At 38.7% G+C, this 25,020-nt stretch overlaps 1 protein-coding gene and 1 non-coding gene across 3 annotated transcripts; both read left to right on the top strand.

The window, feature by feature from the left end:
• Positions 1-1,561: 1,561 nt before the first annotated feature.
• On the top strand, positions 1,562-10,490 carry LOC111091602. Its single transcript, XR_005375398.1, has 6 exons — positions 1,562-1,708; positions 2,143-2,274; positions 3,122-3,178; positions 3,844-3,988; positions 7,348-7,449; positions 9,905-10,490. It is a non-coding gene; the product is annotated as a high affinity immunoglobulin epsilon receptor subunit beta-like (transcript).
• Positions 10,491-16,489: 5,999 nt separating this feature from the next.
• On the top strand, positions 16,490-24,551 carry LOC102153191 (membrane-spanning 4-domains subfamily A member 4A-like). 2 transcript variants are annotated; one of them, XM_038569320.1, is made up of 8 exons: positions 16,490-16,721; positions 18,955-19,022; positions 19,796-19,964; positions 20,311-20,445; positions 20,621-20,677; positions 20,972-21,100; positions 21,875-21,976; positions 22,305-24,551. In XM_038569320.1, the coding sequence occupies exons 3-8, from the start codon at positions 19,845-19,847 to the stop codon at positions 22,392-22,394; spliced, it is 633 nt and encodes a 210-aa protein (XP_038425248.1). In that variant the 5' UTR covers positions 16,490-16,721; positions 18,955-19,022; positions 19,796-19,844; the 3' UTR covers positions 22,395-24,551. The 2 variants fall into 2 exon arrangements, with proteins under 2 accessions (XP_038425248.1, XP_038425247.1); XM_038569319.1 differs by lacking the exon at positions 18,955-19,022 and adding an exon at positions 18,804-18,927 and having other exon boundaries at positions 22,305-22,439.
• The last annotated feature ends 469 nt before the right edge of the window (positions 24,552-25,020 follow it).

The raw sequence follows: 25,020 nt of genomic DNA, 5'->3' as shown, positions 1-25,020 counted from the left end.
ATAGAATTGCAAGAGGCCCCGTATAGCAAAAATGTTTTTGCAAAAGAACAAAGTGTAGGACTCACATTTTCAGTTTCAAAGCAATAATAATCAGGAAAGCACGGTATTGGCATAAGGATAGACATCAGTACCAAGAGAATAAAACTGAGAGTCAGAAATAAGTTCACGTGTCTGTTTACAGTCAAATGATCTGTGAAAAGAGTGCCAAAACCATTCAAAGTAGGAAGAACATTTTTTTCAACAAATGGTATTGGGAACAACTGGATAGCCATGTGCAAAATAATGAAGTTGGACCTTAGTTCATACCATAAATAAAAATGAATCCAAAGTGGATTAATCTAAATTTAAGAGCCAAAATTACAAAACTCTTTCAAAAATATAGAATAAATCTTCATGACCCTGAGTTTAACAATGGGTTCTTAGAGATGAGACCAAATATGTGGGAAACAGAAGAAAAATAATCAAGTGGACTTCATCACAATAAAAGCTGGGCTTTGAAGAAGACCATTAAGAAAGTGAAAAGTCACCCATAGCATAGGAAAAAAATTTTTGCAAATCATATAACAGATAAGGGAGTTGTATATAGGATATGTAAGGAACTCTTGTAAGTCAATACTAAAAAGACAAATGACATAATTTTTAAATGTGCAAAGGCTTGGACTAGGCATTTCTCCAAAGAATATGCACGCTTGGCCATAAACATATGAGAAGATATTCAAGATCTTGAGTCACAGGGATCTCCAAGTCAATACCACAATGAGATACCACTTTATATCCACTAGAACGATTAAACCAAAAGGTCAGTCAGTAATAGATGTTGGTGAGGATGTGGAGAAATTGGAACCGTCACACCCTGCTGAATGGAAAATAGCTGATCCCCTCTGTAGAACAGGTTGGCCATTTCTCAAATGGTTAAACACAGAATTATCATAGGACCCAGCAATTCCACTGCATGTCTACACCCAGGAGAATTAAAAACATATGCACATACAAAAATTTACACATTAATGTTTACAATAGAAAGATTCATAATAGTCCAAAAGTGGAAATAACCAACATGCCTGTCAACTGATGTGGATAAACGAAATGTAATATATCTTTATAATAGAATATTCTTTGGTCATAAAAAAAAAGAGAGAAAGCACTATACATGCTACAATATGAAGTAGTTCTTTCTGGACCATCTTGCCACCTAGTCCACATAGAACTTTCAAACCCAGATACAAGAGTGACAGATTTCTATAACCTAGAAAATTTCCCAGACACCTGATAAATGATATTTCTAAAGCTCCATCACTTTCTTTCTCCTTTATTTTTCCTACTTTTGCTGCTAGGGGCCTAGTGTGGGCGTACTGCTGGGATCTGCAATGATAGACAAACATGGCTTGGCTTGAGACCCTTTTGACTTGTGAGATATAAAGTCTGCAGAAACGGGAACATTAGTGTCTACTTCATGCTAATATTCCTCACAGACAAGCAGAGTATCGTGAGCAATGAGTAGTCAATACTGGATAGTGAATCTGACGCTGGTAACAGATGGTTTCTTTACAGAATGGGAGAAATTGTGGGTTCCCGTGGAATAACTGTGGATATTTCCTTCAATCAAAACCAAGGTATCCAGTTAGGGAAGGCTGGGATATCCAATGCCTCAGGTCACACACCAGGCAAGCTGCAGAGATTCCTGAAGGAACATCTCAGGCAACTGGGGGTACGTGCATCTTAGCCAGGTGGAGTTTTGGAGAGGAGAGACTGGAAGCTTTGTTTAATCTTGGTTGGTGATGGCGGCTGGGTTGACTGGAAGGTGGTAGAGTGGAGCGCTGGGAATCCCTTGGAGGAGGCTTGATGGACACCAGTGTGTGCCTGTCGGGGTGACGTCAGCCAAGAGGACAAGCCTTCACAGTGATGCTATTTTAACTGTTGCCATTAGAGGGAGGAGATTTCATTGCACTGGGCTCTACTGAAGAGCTTTTTTTTTTTTTTTTTTTTTTAAGTTCAATTTAGTTGACATATAGTGTATTATTAGTTTCAGGGGTAGACTTAGTGACATCTGAGGGTTCACTCCATGAAAGATCTTTATGTTTGAACAAAGAAATCTTCTCTCTTGGAATGTCTATACTTTATTCTGTTCTGTCTTTTATCCAGGTGGTTCAGATTATGATTGGTGTGAAATTCATCGTCTATGGGACACTTGGAATTACGGCTCTCCATTACACAATACACAAAATTGGTTTCTTCTCATTTCAGATAGGCTTCCCCATATGGGCAGCTTTATCTGTGAGTACATCTGACTTATGTCTAAAATAATTAATAGTCAATTCACTCTTCACTCAGTCATCCATTCAGTTGTGCATTAGCCTCCTGCAAATGCTGCAGAGTTTTCAGACATGCTAATCGAAGGTTCAGTGTTCATTCTCAGCCATTCTAAACCTTCCATCGTAATATGAACCTTAAGGTCTACGTGCTGGGGATTATTCGTTAAATTCTAGGTGTGTACTAGGTGTGGAGCATAAAGCCATACAGTAAAATCCTGTTCACTTGCTTAGGAGACTATATTGGGTTGGGTTACTAGATAATCCCTGATTCATCCACAGAGTTATCTTCAAATATGCAAGGGGTATTGAAGTGTTGAAGATAATGGTAAGGTAGTGAACTATTCCTTTCAACTTCTCTGTTTTCCTGGCCAAAATTACTGAGATGAATATCATGTTGTATGAGTGCATATAGTCCCTTCTCTGAACCTCAAAATAATTTGTATCTAGCTCTTTTTTTTCATTTTTCTCCACCTTCTATTAAAACATTCACAGGAATCCTTTGATTTCACCTCTCTACTTTATGTAAGGATTTTTATTTTATTTTATATTTTATTTAATTTAATTTAATTTTATTTATTATTTTATTTTATTATTTTTTTAATGTAAGGATTTTTAAACCTTTAAATAATGTCAATTATTTTGATAATAATGTGAATACAACCATGACAATTTAGTCAATAATCTACTTGAAGTTTTGAAGGGATTTCCATAGGAAAAAATATACACTAAGGGTAAAGTTAGTCCTTTAGAGGTGGACCGTAAATGTCCAGGAAGCAGTGCTAATATGCCCATTTCTCTCTCATGAGCAGTTTATTATTTCTGGATCTGTGACAGTTGTGTCTGCAAAGAAGCAAACAAAAGCTCTGGTAAAGTATCAGTGATTTCACATTTATGAATAGTATGTGGCCACTAACACTCTGATTTCCTATACAAAGCCCAATGAACCAGAAGTTCCACAGCTTTCAGTACATTTGAGAACAAGTTCAAACGTCTTTTCTTTCCACTAATTCATCTGATCACTCCAGGTCTGGATATAATCAGAAGCTCTCTCGGGTTTAGATTACATATATTCCCCTGGAGTTTCAGAACACAGACCTCCATGAGTAAACCTGGAGATAGATTTTACAATCATGAATGGTGTTGATATAGAGAAATGAATGCCTTTAGCCTTGAACAGGGTAGATATCTATTTGGGCCCATCCAGAGCAAGCAAAGGAAATAATAAAGGTTTATGGGGACCTGCAAGAATATGGAAGTAAGAGTGGCTGGGTGGCTCTAACTCTTGATTTCTTCTCAGGCCCTGATCTAAGGGCTGTGGGATGGAGCCCTGCCTTGAGCCTGCGTCAGGTCCCATAATGGGCTCCTCACTCAGCACAGAATCTGCTTGAGATTCTCTAGCTCCCCCTGCCCCTCCCCCCACTCGGTTGCCCATTTTCTGTCTCTAAACGAAATAAATAAATCTTTATAAAAAAGAATATTGAAATAAAGTGTCCTGAATATTTTCAGTGAATGAACTTTCTTTCTATTTCAGCTGAGAGGAAATCTGAGAGCTAACACTTCTCAGCACAATTGTTTCAGGCACTGGAATTCTGGTTCTCTCAAACAACTTAATGAAAATCACCTTCCTGAAGTTTGAGAAAGAAGATTTATGTTCTGGCATCACATCAGTTGCAACTGTAAGTATTTTCCTTCTGAATGCTGAAAAGCCTGATAACTTCTGAGGCCCAGGATCAGGAGATCAGATAGTCTAGGCACAAATCTAAAACAAAAAAAGTTCCTGCACTTGAGTTTTATTCATAAATTCTAGCTAAATTTGATGTCCTTTTTAACAAGAGGCAACATATTCCATTCAATTCAATTGGGCAGAGAGCCCAATATTCCTGTATCCCAATTGGATAGCTTCATGAAAAATGGCAAACAAATGGATCAACATTATTTATTTCTTGGTCCATGACTGCTGTGATTTCCATTGTCTGCTTTATATTAATTCTTTCACAAATTTTCTACAATAAGTATGCATTACTTATACAATTAAAAACAGTAAATAATAATAATAATAATAACTGCTGTACAGGATTATATTTTATCTGTATTACCAGTACCTGTGAGCAGACCTTCTACTATATGGCCATGTAGAAGAAAGGGAGAATGAATGTCAAAGGAAGAAGAAAAGGAAATATGTACTATACTTGGGAAAAAAATTTTTTTTTAACAAAAACAAGAAGATTGGAGGATTACTACTAGTGGATAAGTTGGAGTAACAGGGCCTGGGTGCCTCCTTTCACTTGAAACACCACCAACAACAAAACTCAAGAAATATATGAAACAATGATTCTTAAGACACTGGACATTGATGGTAATAAAGAACTCGATCCCTGAGGATGAAGTAAACCTTACAAATGAAGCAAGCCTAAAAACTACTCTCACGTACTGACTTGTGAGCATTTCCTGGCCAGAGCACAGGGTTGGACAATCCAGGCAGAACCAAGAAAACTGTCCAAATTGAGGAGATGGGGGAAGCTGAGAGTCAGGAGAAGCTACAGCATCTAGAGTCTTCAGGAGAGAGCACCTGAGAAAAGAGATCTGCAAACAGAGATAATTCCAGATATATTCAATAGGTCCCCTTTGATATTAATTGCAGTACTTATCAGTGCATGCTCATGAAAGAATACCTAAAGGCGGAGAAAGCATCGCCCCAAATGATTAGAGGGAACAGTACCCGATATTCACATACGGCCATGAACAGTGTCTGTTTCTACCTGCAAGTCTGTAAAAACATCCTGTATCCAACAGGATAAAAATACAATGTCCCACATCTAATAAAAAGTTACCAGACCTACAAAAAACAAAATAAAATGTTCTATAATGAGATAAATCAATTGAAACAGATTCAGGAAAGACATGGATGTTAGAATTAGCAGACCATGATGCTAAGAATTACTTTATTCTGCATCTCATACTTTCAAAAGTTAAGTACAGACATGGAAAATATTTTTTTAAAAGTCCCACATCAAACTTCTAGAGGAGAAAACAGCCTTGTTTGGGGTGCCTGGGTAGCAGAGCTGGTCAAGCATCTGACTCTTGATTTCAGCTCAGGTCTTGATCTCAGGGCTGTGATTTCAAGCCACACATTGAGGCCCATATTGGGCATGGGGCCTACTTAAGAAAAAAAAAAAGAAAGAAAAAAGAATAAGAAAATTATCATATATGAGAAGAAAAACTGGATGACAGGATTAATGACTGAATAAACATTCAAGAAAATAAATACTAATAAATAAAAGTATTAATAATGACCTTGAAATAATATTAAAAACTCTGCAAAGTGAAAAATAGAGGCACAAAATAAAGGTGAAAATATTAAAAGAGCATCAGTGACTGATGGAATAACTTCAAGTTATTGAAGAGACATGTAATTGGGGTCCCCACAGAAAAAGAATATGGGACAGGAAAAAAATATTTGAAGTGTTGGGTAAATTTTTCCAAAATTTTTAAAAATCTGTATATTCATAGAATCCGAAGTTGAATGAACTTCGAGTGTAAGAAATCAAACAGTAACTATCTCAAGGTTCATAATAGTGAAATTTCTCAAAACCAATGACTGAAATATGAAATATTAAAATATGAAAAGCAGCCAGAACGTGAAGAAAAACACATAAAGAGAATTGCCAACAGATTTTGCATCAGAAACAACACAAAGGAGAACAGAGTGAAGAAAAAATTTTAAAGTACCGAGAGAAAAAAATTTGTCACCCTAGAATTCCATGTCTAGTGAAAATATCTTTCCACATGAAGACACAATAAACATGGTTTTAGACACACAAAGGCTAAAATAATTTCTATGCAGAGCCTAACAATACAAAAAAGTGTGAAGTTCTTCAGGAAGAAGGAAAATGAGCAACTACACTAAGTATGAACACCATAGATGGTGACATGGGAAAATATATAAGAATTTTGTGTTATTTAGATATCTTTAAAAGATAATTGACTTTTCAAAAAAAATTTTATTTATTCATGAGACACACACACACACACAGAGAGAGAGAGAGAGAGAGAGAGGCAGAGATGCAGGCAGAGGGAGAAGCAGGCTCCACGCAGGGAGCAGCATGTGGGACTCGATCCTGCGACCTCAAGGTCATGCCCTGGGCTGAAGGCAGGAGCTAAACCACTGAGCCCCCCAGGCTGCCCAAGGATAATTGACTCTTTAAACAAAAATAATAGCAGTGTATTTGGGGAACTTAAAAATATGTATAAATCGTGTGTAAAATTACAAAAGCATCCAGTCCAAGAGGGTAGAGACTATATTATTATATAATCCTTATATCACAAATAAAAGCGTTATAATATCAATTGAATATGGATTATGATTGTTTAAATATATATAATATAAATCCTAAAGCAACCATGTTAATAAGCAGAGTTATATCTAATAAGCAAAAAATATTTGAGATCACAAGACTATATAAATAATCCAAAAAAGGTAGCCTGGGAAGGCCACAGGCATGAGGCGGCCGGAGGTCATGGTGGGGTGGGGGGAGCAGTCTTGCTGTGCCCTGCACCTTTCAGATGAATGATTATAAGGGGATCTTCAACCTGTAGGACACTCCTGGTTTCAGTTAGGAGGCCAGGTTCAGGAAAGGGGATTTGGATCCCCCTCCATCTCTCCTTGAATCCCCTATCCATTGAGAACACTTGCTCCTATAGACACTGCATCTTTCCTGCGGAGAATGCACAATATCATGATACCAACAACTTATAAAATGATCCTAACACAGGAAAGTAACCAAGGCTATTTTTTTTTTAAGCAGACATTGTTATGCTAAAATTCATAGGAACACTGGCTTTCTTTCTTTTTTATTTCTGAAATTCAGTTCGTCAAAAGCAACACGTTACATCTTTAGGCTCAGACCCCACCCGGCAAGTCACTGCCTTGGGGACCGCCTAGATGGACTCCAAAGGCCCGAGTGGGCTCCGGCTGAGGGGTCTCCAGAGGGCAGGGGAGCAACATCCAACCCAGTGCGCTCTACTCTCTTAACAGGGCCTGGTGGTCGTGCTGATGCTACTCAACTGTCTGCAATTTTCAATCACACTTGCTCTGTGTGTGCTCGCCTATCATGTGGACGGCGAGAAAATTGATTGGGTAAGTGGCAGTTCTTGAGAGAACGGGGATGTAATGGGTTATTTTATTTGGCGACCTGGGCTGTGATTATTTGCATGATCTTGGAGAGGAACAAAGACAAAACAGGTGGTATAGAATTTCCGAGAACAGCTTTATATATATATATATATATATATATATATATATATATATATTTGTTTTTTATTGGTGTTCAATTTGCCAACATATAGAATAATACCCAGTGCTCATCCCGTCAAGTGCCCCCCTCAGTGCCCGTCACCCAGTTGAGAACAGCTTTTTATACGCTGACCGTACTTTCGAGCACAATGATCGCTGCCTCGGGTAATCAGAAGCTTTACCCGACGGCGACACCGAGTAATTTCGTTTTGTTGCTAGTTTATGGATCCACTGACGTGCATATTTAACAAACGCAGGCGATGCACTGTGTGGCTCCGCAAAGATGCAAACACCAGTCCTTCCTTGGAATGACTCCAAGCTGCAGGGATGAGTCGTGCCCTCGGGCACCGGGCACCGGGCCAGGAACTCAGACCACCTTCAAAGTGCCTGCAGGGTGTGATTTTCTCTTCCTTTCTTGTCCCAGCTCAGGAGTAGGCGGCCCGCACCCGGTGGTGTCACCCTCGCCTCCTGCACCGTGTGGTCTCTCTCTTGGGTACAAGTTGCTGCTCTGGCTCCTTCCTTTCTGCCTGCATCACACCCCAGATCTTTGTCATGAGGCCACACACGGTTGCAAGGGACATTGCACAGTTCAGTCATTAGCTGGGCATCATCTGTGTAGGTTAAGCCCAAGGGTTCTTTTTTTTTTTTTAACTTAATTTCTTTTTTTTTTAATTTATTTTTTATTGGTGTTCAATTTACTAACATACAGAATAACCCCCAGTGCCTGTCACCCAGCCCAAGGGTTCTGCTACCCAAGGACGCAGATGGTATCAAAAAGTGAGTAGGCAACCCTGTCACATTGGGTCCAACCTTCCTCTCCCAGCTGAAGGTCCCTCCCCACTCCTCCAGGAGAAAATCCTTGAGAAAACACAAGTCTGCTGCATTTGTTGTTCTTGGCTCAAAGTCCAAGATTCTTGAGTGATTTGCCATCTTCCCCTACAACCCTGGAACTACTTACTAGTTTAAGAAGCTACTAAGTAGAAATCCAGCTTGCACGCACATATCCTCAGAGCCAAGAGGTAATAGTCGATGAGGAGGATTAAAAATAATAACAATCCCCAGTTTGAAAAACAAGCCCCAGTAACCTCCCTGTTACACATCCTTAGGAATGATCTGACGGTGAGCTGTCCACACAAGGGCATGGCTTTCCCCTCTGCTCATTTACTAAATAGCCCCTTACTGTCACCTGTCTGGGTTCTTCCTGCCTGGGGCTGGATTGCTGCGCCCCACCCTCTGATGGGGCAGCGGCATCCGGGGGGCAGGTGTCCACCGTTCAGGTTTCTGCAGTGCTGGCTGCTGAGTCGATGAAAAGAGTGTCTTAAAAAAATCTGGGGTGGTTTAACAGCCCTGTTGTCTTCAGCCTGAGCTTCCCGTCTGTGGTCTGTGCCAAGCACGCTGTTTCAGGCCCAGCAGGAGAGGAAACGCACATTTACTTTGCGTGTGCCATTCAGGAGTGGCTCACAGTGTTCTTTCTTGCACTCCCTTGGCTTCAGAATCTGGCCACTCAGAGATGAAAATAGCCTTGAAAGATCAAGTCACATTCAATGTTAATAATTGAATTCAAATAAAATTAAACATAGAAAAAAAAAGAAAGAAAGAAAAAGTCACAAATCGACAGCTGCTTGCTCAGGTAAATGCAAATGGATTTTTTTTTACAGGAGTGAGAGAGAAAATGTGGCCTTACCCCTCCTATAAGTGTCTTAAAAAAGGGTTCTAAATATATTTTATATATTTATAACACAATGGTCCTCCTGCATACATGTAGATCTTACATATATTCTCTTGTGAAATCTTCTTTACACATTTATGTGTGGACGAACATAAAATCACACATGTGCAAGTATATATTAAGCTTCTAACAGGCACAGATGATTTCTAGGCCCTCATAAATATCCAAGGTTCCCAGAAATAGCCAGGCTGACTTCCAGGTTAAGGACAGACAAGGAGGGTGGCGACATTGTATCCTTCCCTAGGGTGTGTCATCCTGAATATCTTTTAAGGGGTAAACTTTCTTTTTCCTTTATATTCCGGAAATTCTGTGGACATGGGCAAATGGGCTGGACAATGTCCACATGCACCCCGACACAGGGGTGGATCTCAGGGTAACTTGGTGGCATCAGTGGTGCCTGGAGTTGACCCCCACTGGGCCGTCTCTGGGGGGAGTGTGCTAAGTAACAGGCACTCAGAGTAATGTGGGGTAGACTTTGGAGGCCAGGATACACCATCAGGAATCAGACTGGAAAAGAACTCTGAGGATTTAGGGGAAATGATTCTGAATGATGTTTTGGCTTATTTTCAGCTTTCAGCATTATTTTCCCGGAAATCAGCTTCAGAGAGTCCTGATGAAGGCTTGCTGCCTCTCCCTTCACTCTACCAGAATCTTGAGAGGAAGGACACACTGTTATACTACAACACCTGAGACAGGAGTACAGGAGTGAGAATGTGCGGTCATGAAGGTGGAAACTGGAAAAATAAAACAACAGAAGGCCGAAAGCTTGTCTGGATCCTCTTTTATTGACTCCTGTAATATCAACCGGCATAGACAATGATGCCGTAAGAAGATCTAATCCCCGAAATGCTTCTTGTGCTCATCATAATTGGATCACATGAGTTGCATATCCCATGTGACCTAATAGGTCAACAGGTGCACCTGCCAATTAAAATCACATTAAGCCAAAACAGACTGAAGGATTTAGCCGTGGTTCCATGGAGGCTTGAGTACAGGTGAAAGCAGGTGAAAGACAGGTCCATACCATGGGCCTTCTTTGCTGTCATGTTTAACCGATAGAGCTTCTAACCAATAAAAGATTTCTTATTCTCTTTTCATGTAGGCAAATCTGAATAAACATTACAGCCATTACCAATATCAGAGGCAGCTTCTCAAATGTAAAAGACTAGTAACTTATTTTGACCAAACACTTAGGATGATTATTTTTCCTGACTTTCCTTGTGATAAAGACACCACATAACAGTCACAAGCCTCCTTCACAAAATCCTCCTGGATATAATTTTTAAAATTCTCTTTACTCTAGTAGTCTTTCTCCTCCCTGGCTTTATTGAGATATAATTGACAAAATGTAATATTTTTAAATTATACAATATGGTGACTTGATATATACAAACCTTGTAAAATGACCTCCAGAACTGAGTTAATGGACACATCCATCACCTCACACAGCTGCTGTGTGTGTGTGTGAAAGCTTACGATCTACTCTGTTAGCAAATTTCAAGTATGCAATACAGTATTATTAACTACGGTCACTGTGCTGTTTATCAGACCCTCAGAACCTTTCCATCTTATAATTATTTTTTTTAAGTTCTTATTTTAATTGTTTACTTAAATTTCAAATAGTTTACATACAGTGTAATATTAGTTCCAGGTGTAGAATTTAGTGATTCAACACGTAACTCTTTATTGCAAGTCATCCCCAAACTCTTACCACAGTGAGGGTTGGGTGGCCCATGGCACACTTGAGGAGAATGACAATATGACCCCTCCCAATTATATATCCAAATTAAAGGGAACATCTAACACTTTCCTTTCTGAAGTCATGTACTTTTTACCTTTATAGAAATAAAAATAAGAGCACAAATGCTTAACAGCACTCCACTAATGTGTGTGTAACTGACCTTGCAAAAAATTGCACATTTAAACTAGCAATCTATTACAAGAAGAAAACTGGGAAATTCAAAAAGATAAAATTAAACAACATGCTGCTACTAAACAACCAGTATGCCAAATTAAAAGAGAAATTTAAAAATATCTTGTGACAAATGGAAAGAAAACACCAAAACATGGGATGCAGCAAAAGCAGTGCTAAGTCGGAAGTTCATAGCCGTGAATGTCTATGTGAAAGAACAAGACCTCAAAAAAGCAACCTAACTTTACACCTCAAGGGCTAGACTAAATCTCCTTTTACATATTGCTTCTAGAATAAATTTCTAGAATAAATCTTAGCAGTGGATTGTGGAAATCTCAAATTTATGAGGATAATCCTCAGTATTCTTCCCAAAAGAGGTAGTCTATGGAATAATTAAGCTTTCATATGTAAGTTAAAATTTATCTCCCTAAACAGAAAACACATGCTTCGTCAGCAAGGCCTTTGGCACGTGATTGGTAACGGGGAGCTCAGGTTTGTGCTCAGAATGGAAAGCAGTGATCAAGGCTTTGTTACCTGAAACTGTGACTATCCAAAAGTATCCCAACCATGGAGATTAGGAGCTGTGTCACCATCCTGCAACCGACTCCATCACAGAACACCATCTGCTAGAAATGAAGTTGCAGAAAGATGCTTAAGGGCAGTACGTCCTCAGCTCCCCAAACAGCAGGGATCTGTGTCTTGCTTAGTAAAACCTCAACACGGTGAACCCCATGCCCATGGTCTCAAGTGCCTGGTAGGGATGCAGCTCGTATGCATGTCTGCTGTGTTTGGGGAATCTGCCAGGAAAGCTTCAGAAATGGACTCTCATGAATGGATGCTCCCTAGTCTTCACCAACATCTAGGTAAGACTGAACGGTGTTTGGGGACAGAGCTAGGTATTTCTCCTATTTTCTTACATATGCAGCTATCCTCTTAGATTCTTAGAGGGTTTGCTCAGTCTGGGCCAGTGACTAAGGCTCATACAAGTTTTCCTTGAGTTGTCCCATGCAAAGAAAATATAGAAGAATATTAGTTTTACAAAAAGCTCTTGTTATGGGACTAGTTATTGGAGAAGGCCATTGAGGTCTAAGGGGATTTCCTTTTCCATATATATATATATATATATATATATATATATATATATATATAACACCTGGGTGACTCAGTGGTTGAGTGGCTGCCTTTGGCTCAGGGCATGACCCCGGGGTCCGGGGATCAAGTCCCACATCGGGCTCCCTGCATGGAGCCTGCTTCTCCCTCTGCCTGTGTCTCTGCCTCTCTCTGTGTGTCTCTCATGAATAAATAAAATCTTTAAAAAAATTACCTGACTCTGGTTGCAAACAATGTGACTATTTTATAGACTCTCAGAATACTTCTAAGCTGGGCTTTGAAATGATTGCAATCATGGAGTCATTCTCAAAGGGCAGGAGAGAATCTACTAAAACCCATATTCTGTCCAAAATGTGCAACCCTGAGTACTTTTTCAGTGGCCTTCAATGTTGGCTAGCTAATTCCCCTTTATCCAATTAGCCACTTCATCCAATTCTATGCAACAAATAATTCTTTTGAAAATGTATATCAATGTAAGGACTGTGATCCATGAAGGAGGTGTACTTGACGTGGAATCATGTTCTCCAAGTACTCATTGTTCTTGCTGAGAAATAGGATATTTCACAAAAAGGCTCTCACTTCTGAAGAGTGTGTTTTGTAAATCACGAGTCAGTTGAAGAAAAATTGTAAAATATGCACTTGATCATCATGAAGAATGAGTCACGGTTTGTCCGGAGAGAAATAATTTGCTTTTAATTCAGATATGACTTGATGATGACAAACTAGGATTAAAAGATTTAAAAAAAACAATAAATTAAGTAGTGAAGACAGAAAGTAATGAGCTACTTATAGTGTTATGAAAATATAAGAAAAATACACTTTTTCCTAACAAAACACAGAATTAACACAAAATGCATTTGGTTTGTAGGGTAAGCCAGGGTGGAATATTTCATCACCATCGAGAATATGTCCATCATTTATGAAGGAGAGTAAGCAGGGTCAGTGGCAGAAACTCACTGTGCTCCATCCCTCAATCTTTTCTTTAGACAGGATTTTATTTTATTTTTTAAAAGAGTTACTTAATTTTTTTAAAGTTTTATTTATTTAAGGAATCTCTATACCTAACATAGGGCTCAAACTCAAGACCTCGAGATCAAGAGTCACACGCTCTTCCGACTGAACCTAGCCAGGCACGCCTCTATCCATGATTTTAATTGGCAGGGGATTATGATTTTGAGGCTCATCCTCTTTGTGCTTGGACTTGTCAACTCAGTGTCTCTGGATTTAGGTGCAAGTGCTGTTTGCTATGATGTGAGCTCAGTGAATGTGGTCTGGAGGACTTGGAATATGTTCTAGGGCTTCTCCACCATTCTCATATTTACCTCTATTGTTATTAGGCAGTACGCAACATATAAAAGCCCTGAGCCCCTGTTTAATGCTACACATCTGTGCGAGGAGCCCATTAGTGCTCAGTTTTGCCCCTAGGATCCACAGGCATAAGATTGGACTGGGCACAAATTGAGGAGGTGCCTAAGGTGTACATGTTTGGATCAAAACAAGACAAAAGTATCCCCAGGAAGGATCCATAAGGACATTAGGAAATCTACGGCCTTGAGAAAAAGAAACCCCACATGCTCATCTGTTGTGTGTCCTGATTTCTCCACAGGCGGTAGTTGACTTATCTTCCAATGAGTGTGAACTCTCCATAATACCTTCCACGTCATGATGATGATGGTGTGGCTTCCCAACCCACCTGCATTGCTTGATATATCTCTTCAATGAGAAAATCCTAGATTTATTCTAGTTTGTGCTCTTGAATTTATATCAGTTTCCACAGCGAGAGGAGCTGATGTGTCCTCAGCGATATGACAGTCATAGGTTTGTTAATGCTGACTTTGCCAGGGTCATCTACTCTTTCCATCAACGTATCACCTTTGAACATAATGAATTAAGCATCCAATGCTCATGGCATCTGGACTATCATCATGCCACAGCTTTCTTAGCATGAAGAAAGACACATCAGGAAGTCTGTTGAAGGTTTCAGGTGCCGTCCGCTCCTAAAGAGAATGTCTCAGGACCACCGATCTGTACAATTTCTAGAAAGTCATTCACTTCAGATCATACTGTGAATGCCATTTGGAGTCATGCAATAGGCCATCTGTGCCAGAGTGTGATTTTTCTGACTCCTTCTGCACAAAACCATGTTATACATTTCACATGTAACCATGAAATATAAATAATTAAAAATGAACCCTGTCCTTAGCACCTGACCCTATAGTAGGCTCTCCTGTTACTTATTTAGGTCTTCGGACTTGGACCCAAACTAACATTGGCTCTGTGGTCTCCAATCTGCTGATTGTGGAACTTCGGACTTCTCAGCCTACACAATCACACATGCCAAATCTTTATAATAAATGTCATTGTTCATATCAGTGCATCTTTCTGGTTCTGCTTCTCTGGAGGACCCCGATCGATACAGATAGACTTGTATCATGAAAAGAAATTGAATTCATAATTAAAAGACTTGTCATGCATGGAAGGTTGGGTGGAGATGGCTTTGCTTGTGAATTCTCCCGAACATTCAATGAAGAAGTAATACCAATATTATACAAACAACTTTCTAAACATTGAAGAGGAAGAAAAGCTTCAGAGCATATTTTTGAGGCAAGTAGTAACCAGCTCTCTCACTCTGCAAAATGGATTAAAATATCATAAGAAAATAAAATATGCATCTATTTACATGAACTTAGACCCATATATCCTTACCAAGACTAATAAATTAAACCTAGTAACATATAAAACAGGTATGTCACAGGAAAACTGGTTTATGCAGGGTGTGCAAGTTGTTTACACCTCTGAATAAAGGGGAGAAACTATATGGTTGTTACAATAGGGGAGAAAAAGCTGTTGAAAAAGATCAAACTCTTCTTTTTTTTTGTCTACTACCACCAAAATCTGCACCTGCTGTGTTTCCACTGGTGTCTTCTGGGCTTCAAGGTTCATTGCATTGGCCCTCCTACTAGTCACAGCATGGAGACCACAGGGTGGGGGTTGGGGGGAACTGCAGTACCTCCCACCTAGGACCCCACACCCTCCCACACCACCCCCTTCCAGCCCATCCATTTTCAGGGCTAGTTGGCTCGCAGGTGAGTTGTTACTCACTCCTTAGTGGATTCTGACTTCATGGCCGCTGTCCTCTTGGTCAAACTCCTTTCACGATAGAACTTTTCAGCGAATAAAAGAATATACTGAAAATTCTTAAAGTTAAGAAAAGGAGGAGCAGGGCTCGCTTTGGCAGCACATATGCTAACATTGGAACAATACAGAGACGCTTCACGCGGCCTCTGATGACACTCACGTTTGTGAAGAAAAGGCAGAGCATTCCTTTTGATGGATATGAAGCAAGAACAGGGACAGTTAGTCCTTCTTTTATTCAGATACAAGGATAGGAAAAGAGCTTCTTTTTTCCTATTAGAAGCTTTACCTCAAATGATTACACCTTGAGGGAAGGCAGGGGGGTGGTGTGGAACACGGAGATTCTCCATCATTCATGATGGAAACTATGGGCAAGACCATAAAAGAACCCAGAGGGGTCACAGAGCAGAGAGAAGGACAGTTAATGGATGATTGAGCCAAGATGAAAGAATATACAAAGGCTCCCTTTTACATTTGAAGACTATAATTCCAGAGATATGGACAAACAGCACATTACTCCCATCTTTGGATTTCCTGACTTGGGCTCTATAAATATTATATGCTGTTTTTCTAAAATTATTTGTCAAGTAGTAGAAATGGGAGTAAGGAAGCTTGCTAACATCATGGCGGAGGAACTGGCGTTGTTAGCAAAACATACAGAGTATAATTTGGGAGCCAACAGAGTAAAAATCCCATATTTATGGAAAAAAATCCCATATTTTCTAACAAAGGTGAAGGACTTCTATGTGCAAGTTAAGGTTTTATTTTAAATCAAAATATTTCCCCAAACAGAAAGCATGTGGCTCATGGACAAGGTCTTTGAGGAGTGGTGGGTAAACAAAATTAAGATTTGCCCTGGCAAAAAGAAGAGTGTGCCAAGCTTTGGCACTCAAATTGTGGCTATCTGAACAGCAGAGATAAGTCGTTATCTCTGTCAACATCATCAATTTACTCCATCATAGAGACCCATCTGCAAGAAGTAGAGTGCAGAAAGATGCCTTTAGGGTGGTGTGCCGTTGTCTCTTCATAGAACAGGGCAATCTGTCTTGAGCAAAACCTGTGTACACCAAGGACCCAGGACCTCGAGTGCCTGATGGAGACACAGATCATATACTGCTTGCTCTGTGGGGGGAACTTCCTTGGGAAGACTCTGAGACCGACTCTGGGTACTGAAGTTCCCACGTCCTGTTTGGATATCAAGTTAAGACTCAATGGTGTTTTGGGACAGGGGTATGTATTTTTCTTTTATTCTTACTTAGGTGGCTATTCCTCTGGCCTATGAGAGGCATGTCCATTCCATGCCGGTCCCTAAGACTCATGAGAATTGTTCCAGGGGACGAAACCATGGAACAGGAGTAGAATAATCTTATAAAAACTACTTTTTGTAAAACTAGTTGTCTGAGAAGGACATAAATGTCTAAAGGGATTTTTTTCCATTAAAAAAAATGCTTGACTCTCTGTTAGCAAATTAAATCTTACAGTTGTAAAGAAACATTCCAGATTGTGCTTTGAGATTATCTCAGCCATGTAATCATTTTCAAAAAACAGAAAACAAGTAGCCTGAAAATCATATGTTATCCAGAATTTGCAACACAGAGTTCTTTCCTAGTAGTAGGGACCACTAGTGTGCTGCTTTATTCAATTTTATATAATGAATGATTACTTTGTCCTTTTTTTGTCAGCGAAAGGATTTGATCCAAAAGGAGGAGGTTCTTGATCTAGAATTATATTCTCTGTATAATCATTAATTTTTTGAGAAAAAAATACAGAACTGAGTGGACTCTGAGAGTCCTGCTTTGTAAATCAGGAATCAAGGAAAACATATTTTTTAGGGTGTTGACTTTATTATCAGAGAGAGACAGTCAAAGAAAGAAAGAAAAGAAAGAAAGAAAGAGACAGTCACACAGTTTGCTCAGAGAAACATATTTTTGCTTCAGATATGATTAATAATATGGAACAGAACTAAAGTTTTTTTTAAAAGTAAATTAAAGAGTAAGGACAGTAGCATACTAATTATAATGCTATCAAGATGTAAAAAAAAATACATATTTGTTTCCATACCTATGTATGGTTGGTAATAATCTCTGTTGGTAATAAAAACAGATTTTGCATATGAGAATTCAGTATTCAGAAACTCATTGAAACAAGGGTAGAAATAAAGTCAGAATATCAAGTCAGAATTCTATATAAAAGATCATTGGCCTGCATTAAACACCAAAGCTTCTATTCCCACTTGACTCCTCATGCAAATTCAACATCTAAATACCAGCTTTCAAATGTGTATGACTTTTCCCCACCCATTTTCCATTTGAAAATAATTACAGTTGACCCATGAACAACACAGGGGTTCTGGGCATCCTCTCTCCCCACAGTAGAAAATCTGGTATAACTTTAGACTCCCCCAAAACTTAAGTATTAATGGCCCAGTGTTGACTGGAAGCCTTACCGATAACATAAAAAGTCAATTAACTCATGCATCTTATGTTACATGTATCTGTACTATATTCTTACAATAACCTAAAGAAAAGAAAATGTTACTAAGAAAATCAAGAGGGGCCCCTGGGTGGCTCAGTGGTTGACCATCTGCCTTTGGCTCAGGGCATGATCCCGGGGTCCTGGGATCAAGTCCGGCATCGGGTTCCCTGCATGGAGCCTGCTTCTCCCTCTGCCTGGGTCTCTGCCTCTCTCTTTCATGAGTAAATAAATAAAATCTTTAAAAAATAATCGTAATGAAGAGAAAATACATTTTCAGTACTGTACTATAAGAATCCACAGATAAGTGGACCTGTAAGGTTTGAAACTGTGTTGCTCAAGGGTCAACTGTGTTTTCTTTTCTTTCTTTCTTTCTTTCTTTCTTTCTTTCTTTCTTTCTTTCTTTCTTTCTTTCTTTCTTTCTTTCTTTCTTCTTTCTTTTTCTTTCTTTCTTTCTTTCTTTCTTTCTTTCTTTCTTTCTTTCTTCTTTCTTTCTTCTTTCTTTCTTTTCTTCTTTCTTTCTTTCTCTCTCTCTCTCTCTTTCTTCTTTCTCTTTCTTTCTTTCTTTCTTTCTCTCTCTCTCTTTCTTCTTTTTCTTTCTTTCTTTCTTTCTTTCTTTCTTTCTTTCTTTCTTTTCTTTCTTTCTTTCTTCTTTTTCTTTTTCTTTTTTTCAATCTCCTAAGAATAAAAGGCATTCATTTCTATTACAGGATCACCAGATTTTATGGAACTTAATAAAGGTAGTAGAAGAAATATTTGTTTTATTGCTATTGTTTTATTATATTTTCCTGATAAATTCGAACGTACCTGTACACCATATAGCTAGAATTTTTTTTACAGTGAATTCTAGAGGAAAAGTGGAATTGTAGCTCCATGGACTATACCAAATTTCCTATGATTTCACTTCAAAGAGGAATGTATGCAAGACAGAGTATCCGTTGCCATCATAATGAAGACAGAAAAGGTGATACTATTTCTTGTTTATACTCAGGATGGTCCATGTGTTCAAATAAAGAGAGAAGATTTCTTGTGGTCAGAGAAGGGAAGTATTTCTAATATGTGAGTATTTTGCTTGACGTTTCTGTAAGCAGATCATGAGTAGAAAACAAGGGTTTGGGCTCGGGCAGATGTGGTTCCCAGCCACCGACTCAGCTTCGCCAGTGCGGACATATGGTCCCTTCCAGGCTTTCTGTGAGTCGTGTGTCGTCTGTGTGGCGAGTCAGTTGGAGGCATCAAAAGGAAGCAGCTCTGAGTCTAGGAGCACACATGTTACACGGTGGCTTGTTGGGTCAAGTGCTGTTAGTTCTTAAACTTCAGAAGGAGCCTGAACCCAGAGATAAAACAAAAATAACCATGCCAGATGCTACCTAGGAACAGAGGTGTAAAGAAATAAAGTAATAAATACTGTCTTTCCATGGGACAGGAATACCAGGACCAGTGGGCAATATTTATTTTCAGCTTCATGGTCAAGACAGTCAACATCGTTTCAAGACAATAGGATCTATAAGGCACATGCTCTCGGGCTACCATCCTCAGTTTCCTATAATGTAACTTTATGTTACTTAGATAGCCTTTCTGGAACTCAACATAATAGTGACTATGTCATTCTGAACTGCCCGAGGTACACTGTTAAATACTTAATAAATGTCAGATTTCCTACCCTTAAGAACTGAAACAATTGCATGGCCCAATTTCTTACACTTAGCACAGCACTTACTTTTACTTTAAAATATTTATGAACACTAACTATTGCATGGAATCAGAGACTAATCCTTTTACCTGATCTTTCTGACCAACATATGCTTCACAAGTGTCATGACTCAACGCCACAGTGAGGGGAGCAACAGGTTGTGAAGAGTGACGACATCAAGGGACACAACCATGGACCTTCAACAGAGGGATCCAGCCATCCACCAGGGCCAAACTGGGCCAGGGTCTCTGCCTCAGGAGGCACAGAGAAACCTACAGAATTTCCTAAAGGGGCAGCCAGTTATTATTGGGGTAAGTACAATGAAGGTCATCTAAGGATTTTGAGGTGGCTCATATTCCTCTGAACTTGCTCTGGGTCAAAGCTACATGATTACCTGAGACAAAAGTTTGGAGTGGTCACAATAATTACCATATCAAGAAGAAAATAGGACTTTAAAATGAGAAAACACATGTACCATTTAGCCAAATCACCAAACTATTTTATATTTGGGAACACTGAATGGAAATTTAAGTGCTGATCTTGGAATTCCCCCAAGTTAAAGGGCTCCTGAGCCATTTACACCTCCACATGTGGGGCACGTAATTCTAAGAGGAAAGCTGATTCCTCCTAACTCAGAGGCACTTTCTCATTTTCTAGGTGAGCCAAATCATGATTGGCCTAATGAATATTTGCCTGTGGATTATGGTAAAAGTCTTCCTTTCATTCCATAAACTACATCTATTCCTAGAGGATACTGTATATACCTTCATTTTCCTTTTGGGACCAACTTTTGTAAGTAAATTGGAACAACTTATCTCTGTATCACTTAGAATATATGTAAAATCCTTAATAGTTATATGTAAGCACAAAATTGGAGGAAAAGTATTGAGAAATATTTGGTGTTAGGAAAAAAGACTACGGAATGAGGTATTCAAAGACTAACTCCTTGAACTTTATCTTTGTACAGTTAATCACATCCGGAACTGTGTCTATTGTGTCTGGGATGAAGACAACAAAACAGATGGTATGTTTATCTACAGTTTCAGAAAATCAAAGGAGGCATAGCATAGATTGACCTTCATTTTCGAAATAATCAGGCTGTCTTTGATTCTCGGAGTTTTTTTTTTTGTCTTGAGTTGTGATCTCAGGATGATTTTTTCCCTGTTCCCTATAGGTCATATAGTAGATAGCAACCCTGTGCATAATTTTTACAAATTCCAATTTTACCTACACTTTAAGAAAATGTTCACATGTGTACAATCAACTTGCCAGGTTGAAGAGTGTAAGAACAGGGACTCAGTTTCTGATTCTTTTTCAGATCTATGGCAACATTGGAACAAACACTGTGGCCGCCATATTGACAGGAGTGTCCCTAATAATCGTTGCATTCAGAATAGCCATATCCCTTTACTTCCTACCAAGCACATCAATTCGTTATTTCATGATTGTAAGTATTGATAGATCTGGTGAAAAAAAAACTCCTGATATTTATCCACATGTATAAAATTTCTTATAGAAATCTTTCTCATCACAGGTGGGCAATAGGGCCCCACTTAAAACTGACAAATCACTTGCAGAAAGGTCAGGGCCTTGACTCCAAGTGAATATCTACAAAATATAAATTATTGATGATGTCAGGACTTATGTACATCAGGTGAAGCTAAATAAGACTCTTATTTTAGGTAAGATCAGAATGGGTGCCAATGAATTCGCTCAATGATTGTGATTGTCTTCACTGAGGTAAAGACAAGTCTAGATGTTTAGTCCATTCAGCACAGTGATAGACAAAGTCTAGGATCCTTTCTAGAAAGTATATTTAACAAAACTGACATGGATCTACTGATCACATGGTGAAAATTACTATGAGCTAGAAAGGAATTCTAAAACATTCTGATTTTTAAACACCTCAATAAAGTAAGGTTTGCAAATGAGCAGCTTTTTATCAGTTGGTTATGTCGAGAAAAAAAATGGATAACAGGATCTTACTTCACTTGTGTGAAAATTACAAATGAATGAAATTGCAAATTTGGGAGTCTGTAAATTGGAGTAATTATGTGTACCTCTGCCCAGATTTTATCTGAAGGTGAAGCCAGAGTGTAGTATCTTACTACCGCTGACAATTTGTCAATGAGTTAGGAAGGACAATATTCAGGGTCCGTGACAGAAGCTCCCTTGCTCAGTTCTTCAAACTTTCCTCTCCCTGCATGATTTTAACTTGCAGGGGATTATGAGTATGAAGCTTATCCTCATCATCCTCGGACTCATCCTCTCAGTGTTGCTTTCTGCGTTTGGATGCAGCGCGGTCTGCTGTGGTACGACCTCGGTGAGTGTCCGTGATCTAGAGGACTTATGATGTGTTCTGAGATATTCTCTGCCACTTTTCCATTTACCTCTTTAAGTTGTCCTGAAACAGTTCAAAGCATACGAAACATCTAAGACCCTCTTTCACTTTAGGAGCCCCTCACATTCCATTTTGCCCCTGGCAGCCACATGAGCAGGATCAGACGTGGCACTAGCAGAAGATTGCTTGGATGGATAGAGATGTGTATGTCAGAAAGAGAAGAGTGGCCCCAAGGGGACTAGGGCCATGGGCAAGTGAAATGTCATATCACGTCATGAAATATCATCTCCTGTGTGTTCTTCCTCCACAGGTGGTTGTCGACTTATCCTCCAATGAGTGTGAACTTCCCATATCTGCTCTTTATCATAATTATGATGATGTGGCTTTCCAACCCACTTAGTTGTTTGATATATTAACTTTTGAGCTATCTCTGGAATTACTTAAATTTCATTATTGGGAGTAAATTAGTAATCAAGAAGTAAATAGTCTTCAGTGTTCTCAGGGGGAGAAAAAGGCTACAGATTTGCTGATGTTGACGCTGCTATGGTCTCCTACTCTATCCCCAATCATGATTACATTTGGACATGATGAATGAAGCATATGATTCATCCGCATCAGCACTGGCATCATCTCACACCTCTTGTAGTGTGAAATAAAGGGAACATATCAAAAAAGTTGTAGGTATTTGGGACTCTGGTCTGGCCTTGGAGGATATGTTCCAACTGCTGACCTATGCAATTTCTGAAAAGCCATTCACTTCAGACTATAATGCTAACGCTATACTGGGAATTGTGCGATAGGCCAGCCGGGTAGATCATGCTGTTTCTGACACTCGCCCTCTTAAAGAGTACAGATTTCCAGAAATAAATGAATTAAAATAAGCCCTGCTCCTATCCTTTCACCTTGAAGCAGCCATTGTTTCTTTTCATTTTATGTTGTAGTGTTATCTGTATCATGAAGATTTGACATCATGAAGTCAGTTACCATCTTTTAACCTCAGGATTTTATAAAGCCATTCAATGAGTAAAGTGTGACTGGTGTATTAAAATAGGAAAATACCCAGGCTGGGTGGCTCAGTCAGTTTAGCGTCTGCCTTCAGCTCAGGACATGATTCCAGAGTCCTGGGATGAAGCCCCATGTCCAGCTCCCTGCTCAGCCAGGAGTCTGTTTCTCCTTTTCCTCTGCCACTCCCCCCATCCTCCCACTGGTGCTCTCTCTCACTCTCTCATTGTCTCAAATAGAAGAATAAAATCTTTTTTAAAAGTAGGAAAATACATACACATTCTGCACACAGGTACTGCTTCTTCAGTGACTAATCCCTTGCAGGTCCTTATTCTCTTTGCTTTGTGGATCCTGATGCAGCCTGAAATAACCTACACACTACTTGACAAGGGAACAGTCATTATCACATGTTGACTTTTTTTGACAGGCCTGGAACACTCTCAATTTGTAATCTGTCATCAAAAGATGCATGTGGCCTCTCTTAGTATATGTCTAACCAAAATTTAAGGAGATACTAACAGATGGCTTAATGCAATCCTGCCCCTACCACCTGCAATAGGATCGGAAAATGGCAATCCGCTGTGTGATTCTGACTTAACTGTTGTCACAGTTTGATAGCATGTTGTCAACTACAGTACATTTATTGGCACTTAACGCTGTCTTAGACATTAGACTCTGGTCTATGGGAACAACAAAAGACTGTAGAAAAAACATCTAATTGTGGCCTAAAAAATTAAACTTTCTTATTTTAATGCTCTTTTTCAGAAAGCAAAGTCTACTTTACATTTTCTAGTTCTGGATTTTTTAAAAGATCCTTTGGGACTTTCTACATAGACAATTATATCTTCAATAGGGACATTTATATTTCTTACTTTCCAAATTCTAAGTCTTTTCTTTCTTTTCTTACCATATTACACTGGCTATGACTTCCAGTAGATGTTGAACAGGAGTGGGGAGGGCAGATACACTAGTATTGGGAGACAGAGGAGTACATTCAGTAGGTTACTATTGGGTATGCTATAACTGTGGGTTTTTGTATATGGCTTTTTTCAAATAATGGGAATTCCCACCTACTACTAGTTTTCTGAGAGTATTTTTCTTTATCATGAATGAATAAGTTTTGTCAAATGCATTTTCTGTATATTGAGAAGACCATGTGTTTTGTATTTATTTTGTCAACATGATGAATTGTATACATTGATTTAAAAAAATCAGTTTTGCCTTCTTGAAATAAATCCCATTGGTTGTGGTGTATTATCCTTTGATACATTTTTGGATTTGATTTGATAACACTTTGTTGAAGATTTTTGCTTCTATATTGAAAGTTATTGCTTCGTAGTTCTTATGATATCTTTGTCTTGTTTTGATATTGCAGTAATGCTGACCTCATAAAGTACAACGGATTATGTTAAATTATTAGTTTTTCCTTAAATATTTGGTGGAATTAGTCAGTGATATGGCTAATCAGTTGGAGTTGGTTTTGCTGTTGCTGTTGTAATGGTTTTGTCTATACATTCAATTTTTTAAATAGATATTAAACTATTGAGATCATCTATTCTTGAGTCAGTGTTTATAACTTGTGTCTTTCAAATAAAGATTCTATTTCCTTCAAGATGTTAAATTTATTTCATAAAATTGGTCACAGTATTTATTTATTATCCTTTAACTGTCTCTGAATTCTGCACTGGTATCTCTTCTTTTATTCCTCACATTGATAGTTTTTGTCTTCTCTTTTTCCCTTGGTCAATCTGGACAAAGTTTAATCCATTTTATTGATTTTTATTGTAATGTCATCTTAATATAGTTATATATTAATACTTTGCTTGGTATATTTGAGCTTGATCATTGAGATAGAGTCCTGAAATTTAAATATTATTGGAAATATATTTATTTTTCTGGTTTTTTTAATGTTTATTTTACTTTAGTGAAGGTATAGTTTATAAGGTGCTAAAGCAAAGACCAAGAGAAGTTGGTTGAAAATATGAATTTCCTAGAAATTGCTCCAAAGGAAAGAATTTTATTTA

This window comes from Canis lupus, chromosome 21 (genome assembly GCF_011100685.1).
Source record: "Canis lupus familiaris isolate Mischka breed German Shepherd chromosome 21, alternate assembly UU_Cfam_GSD_1.0, whole genome shotgun sequence".
NCBI classification, from domain to species: Eukaryota; Metazoa; Chordata; class Mammalia; order Carnivora; family Canidae; genus Canis; species Canis lupus.
This window is presented reverse-complemented; position numbering and strand designations above follow the sequence as displayed.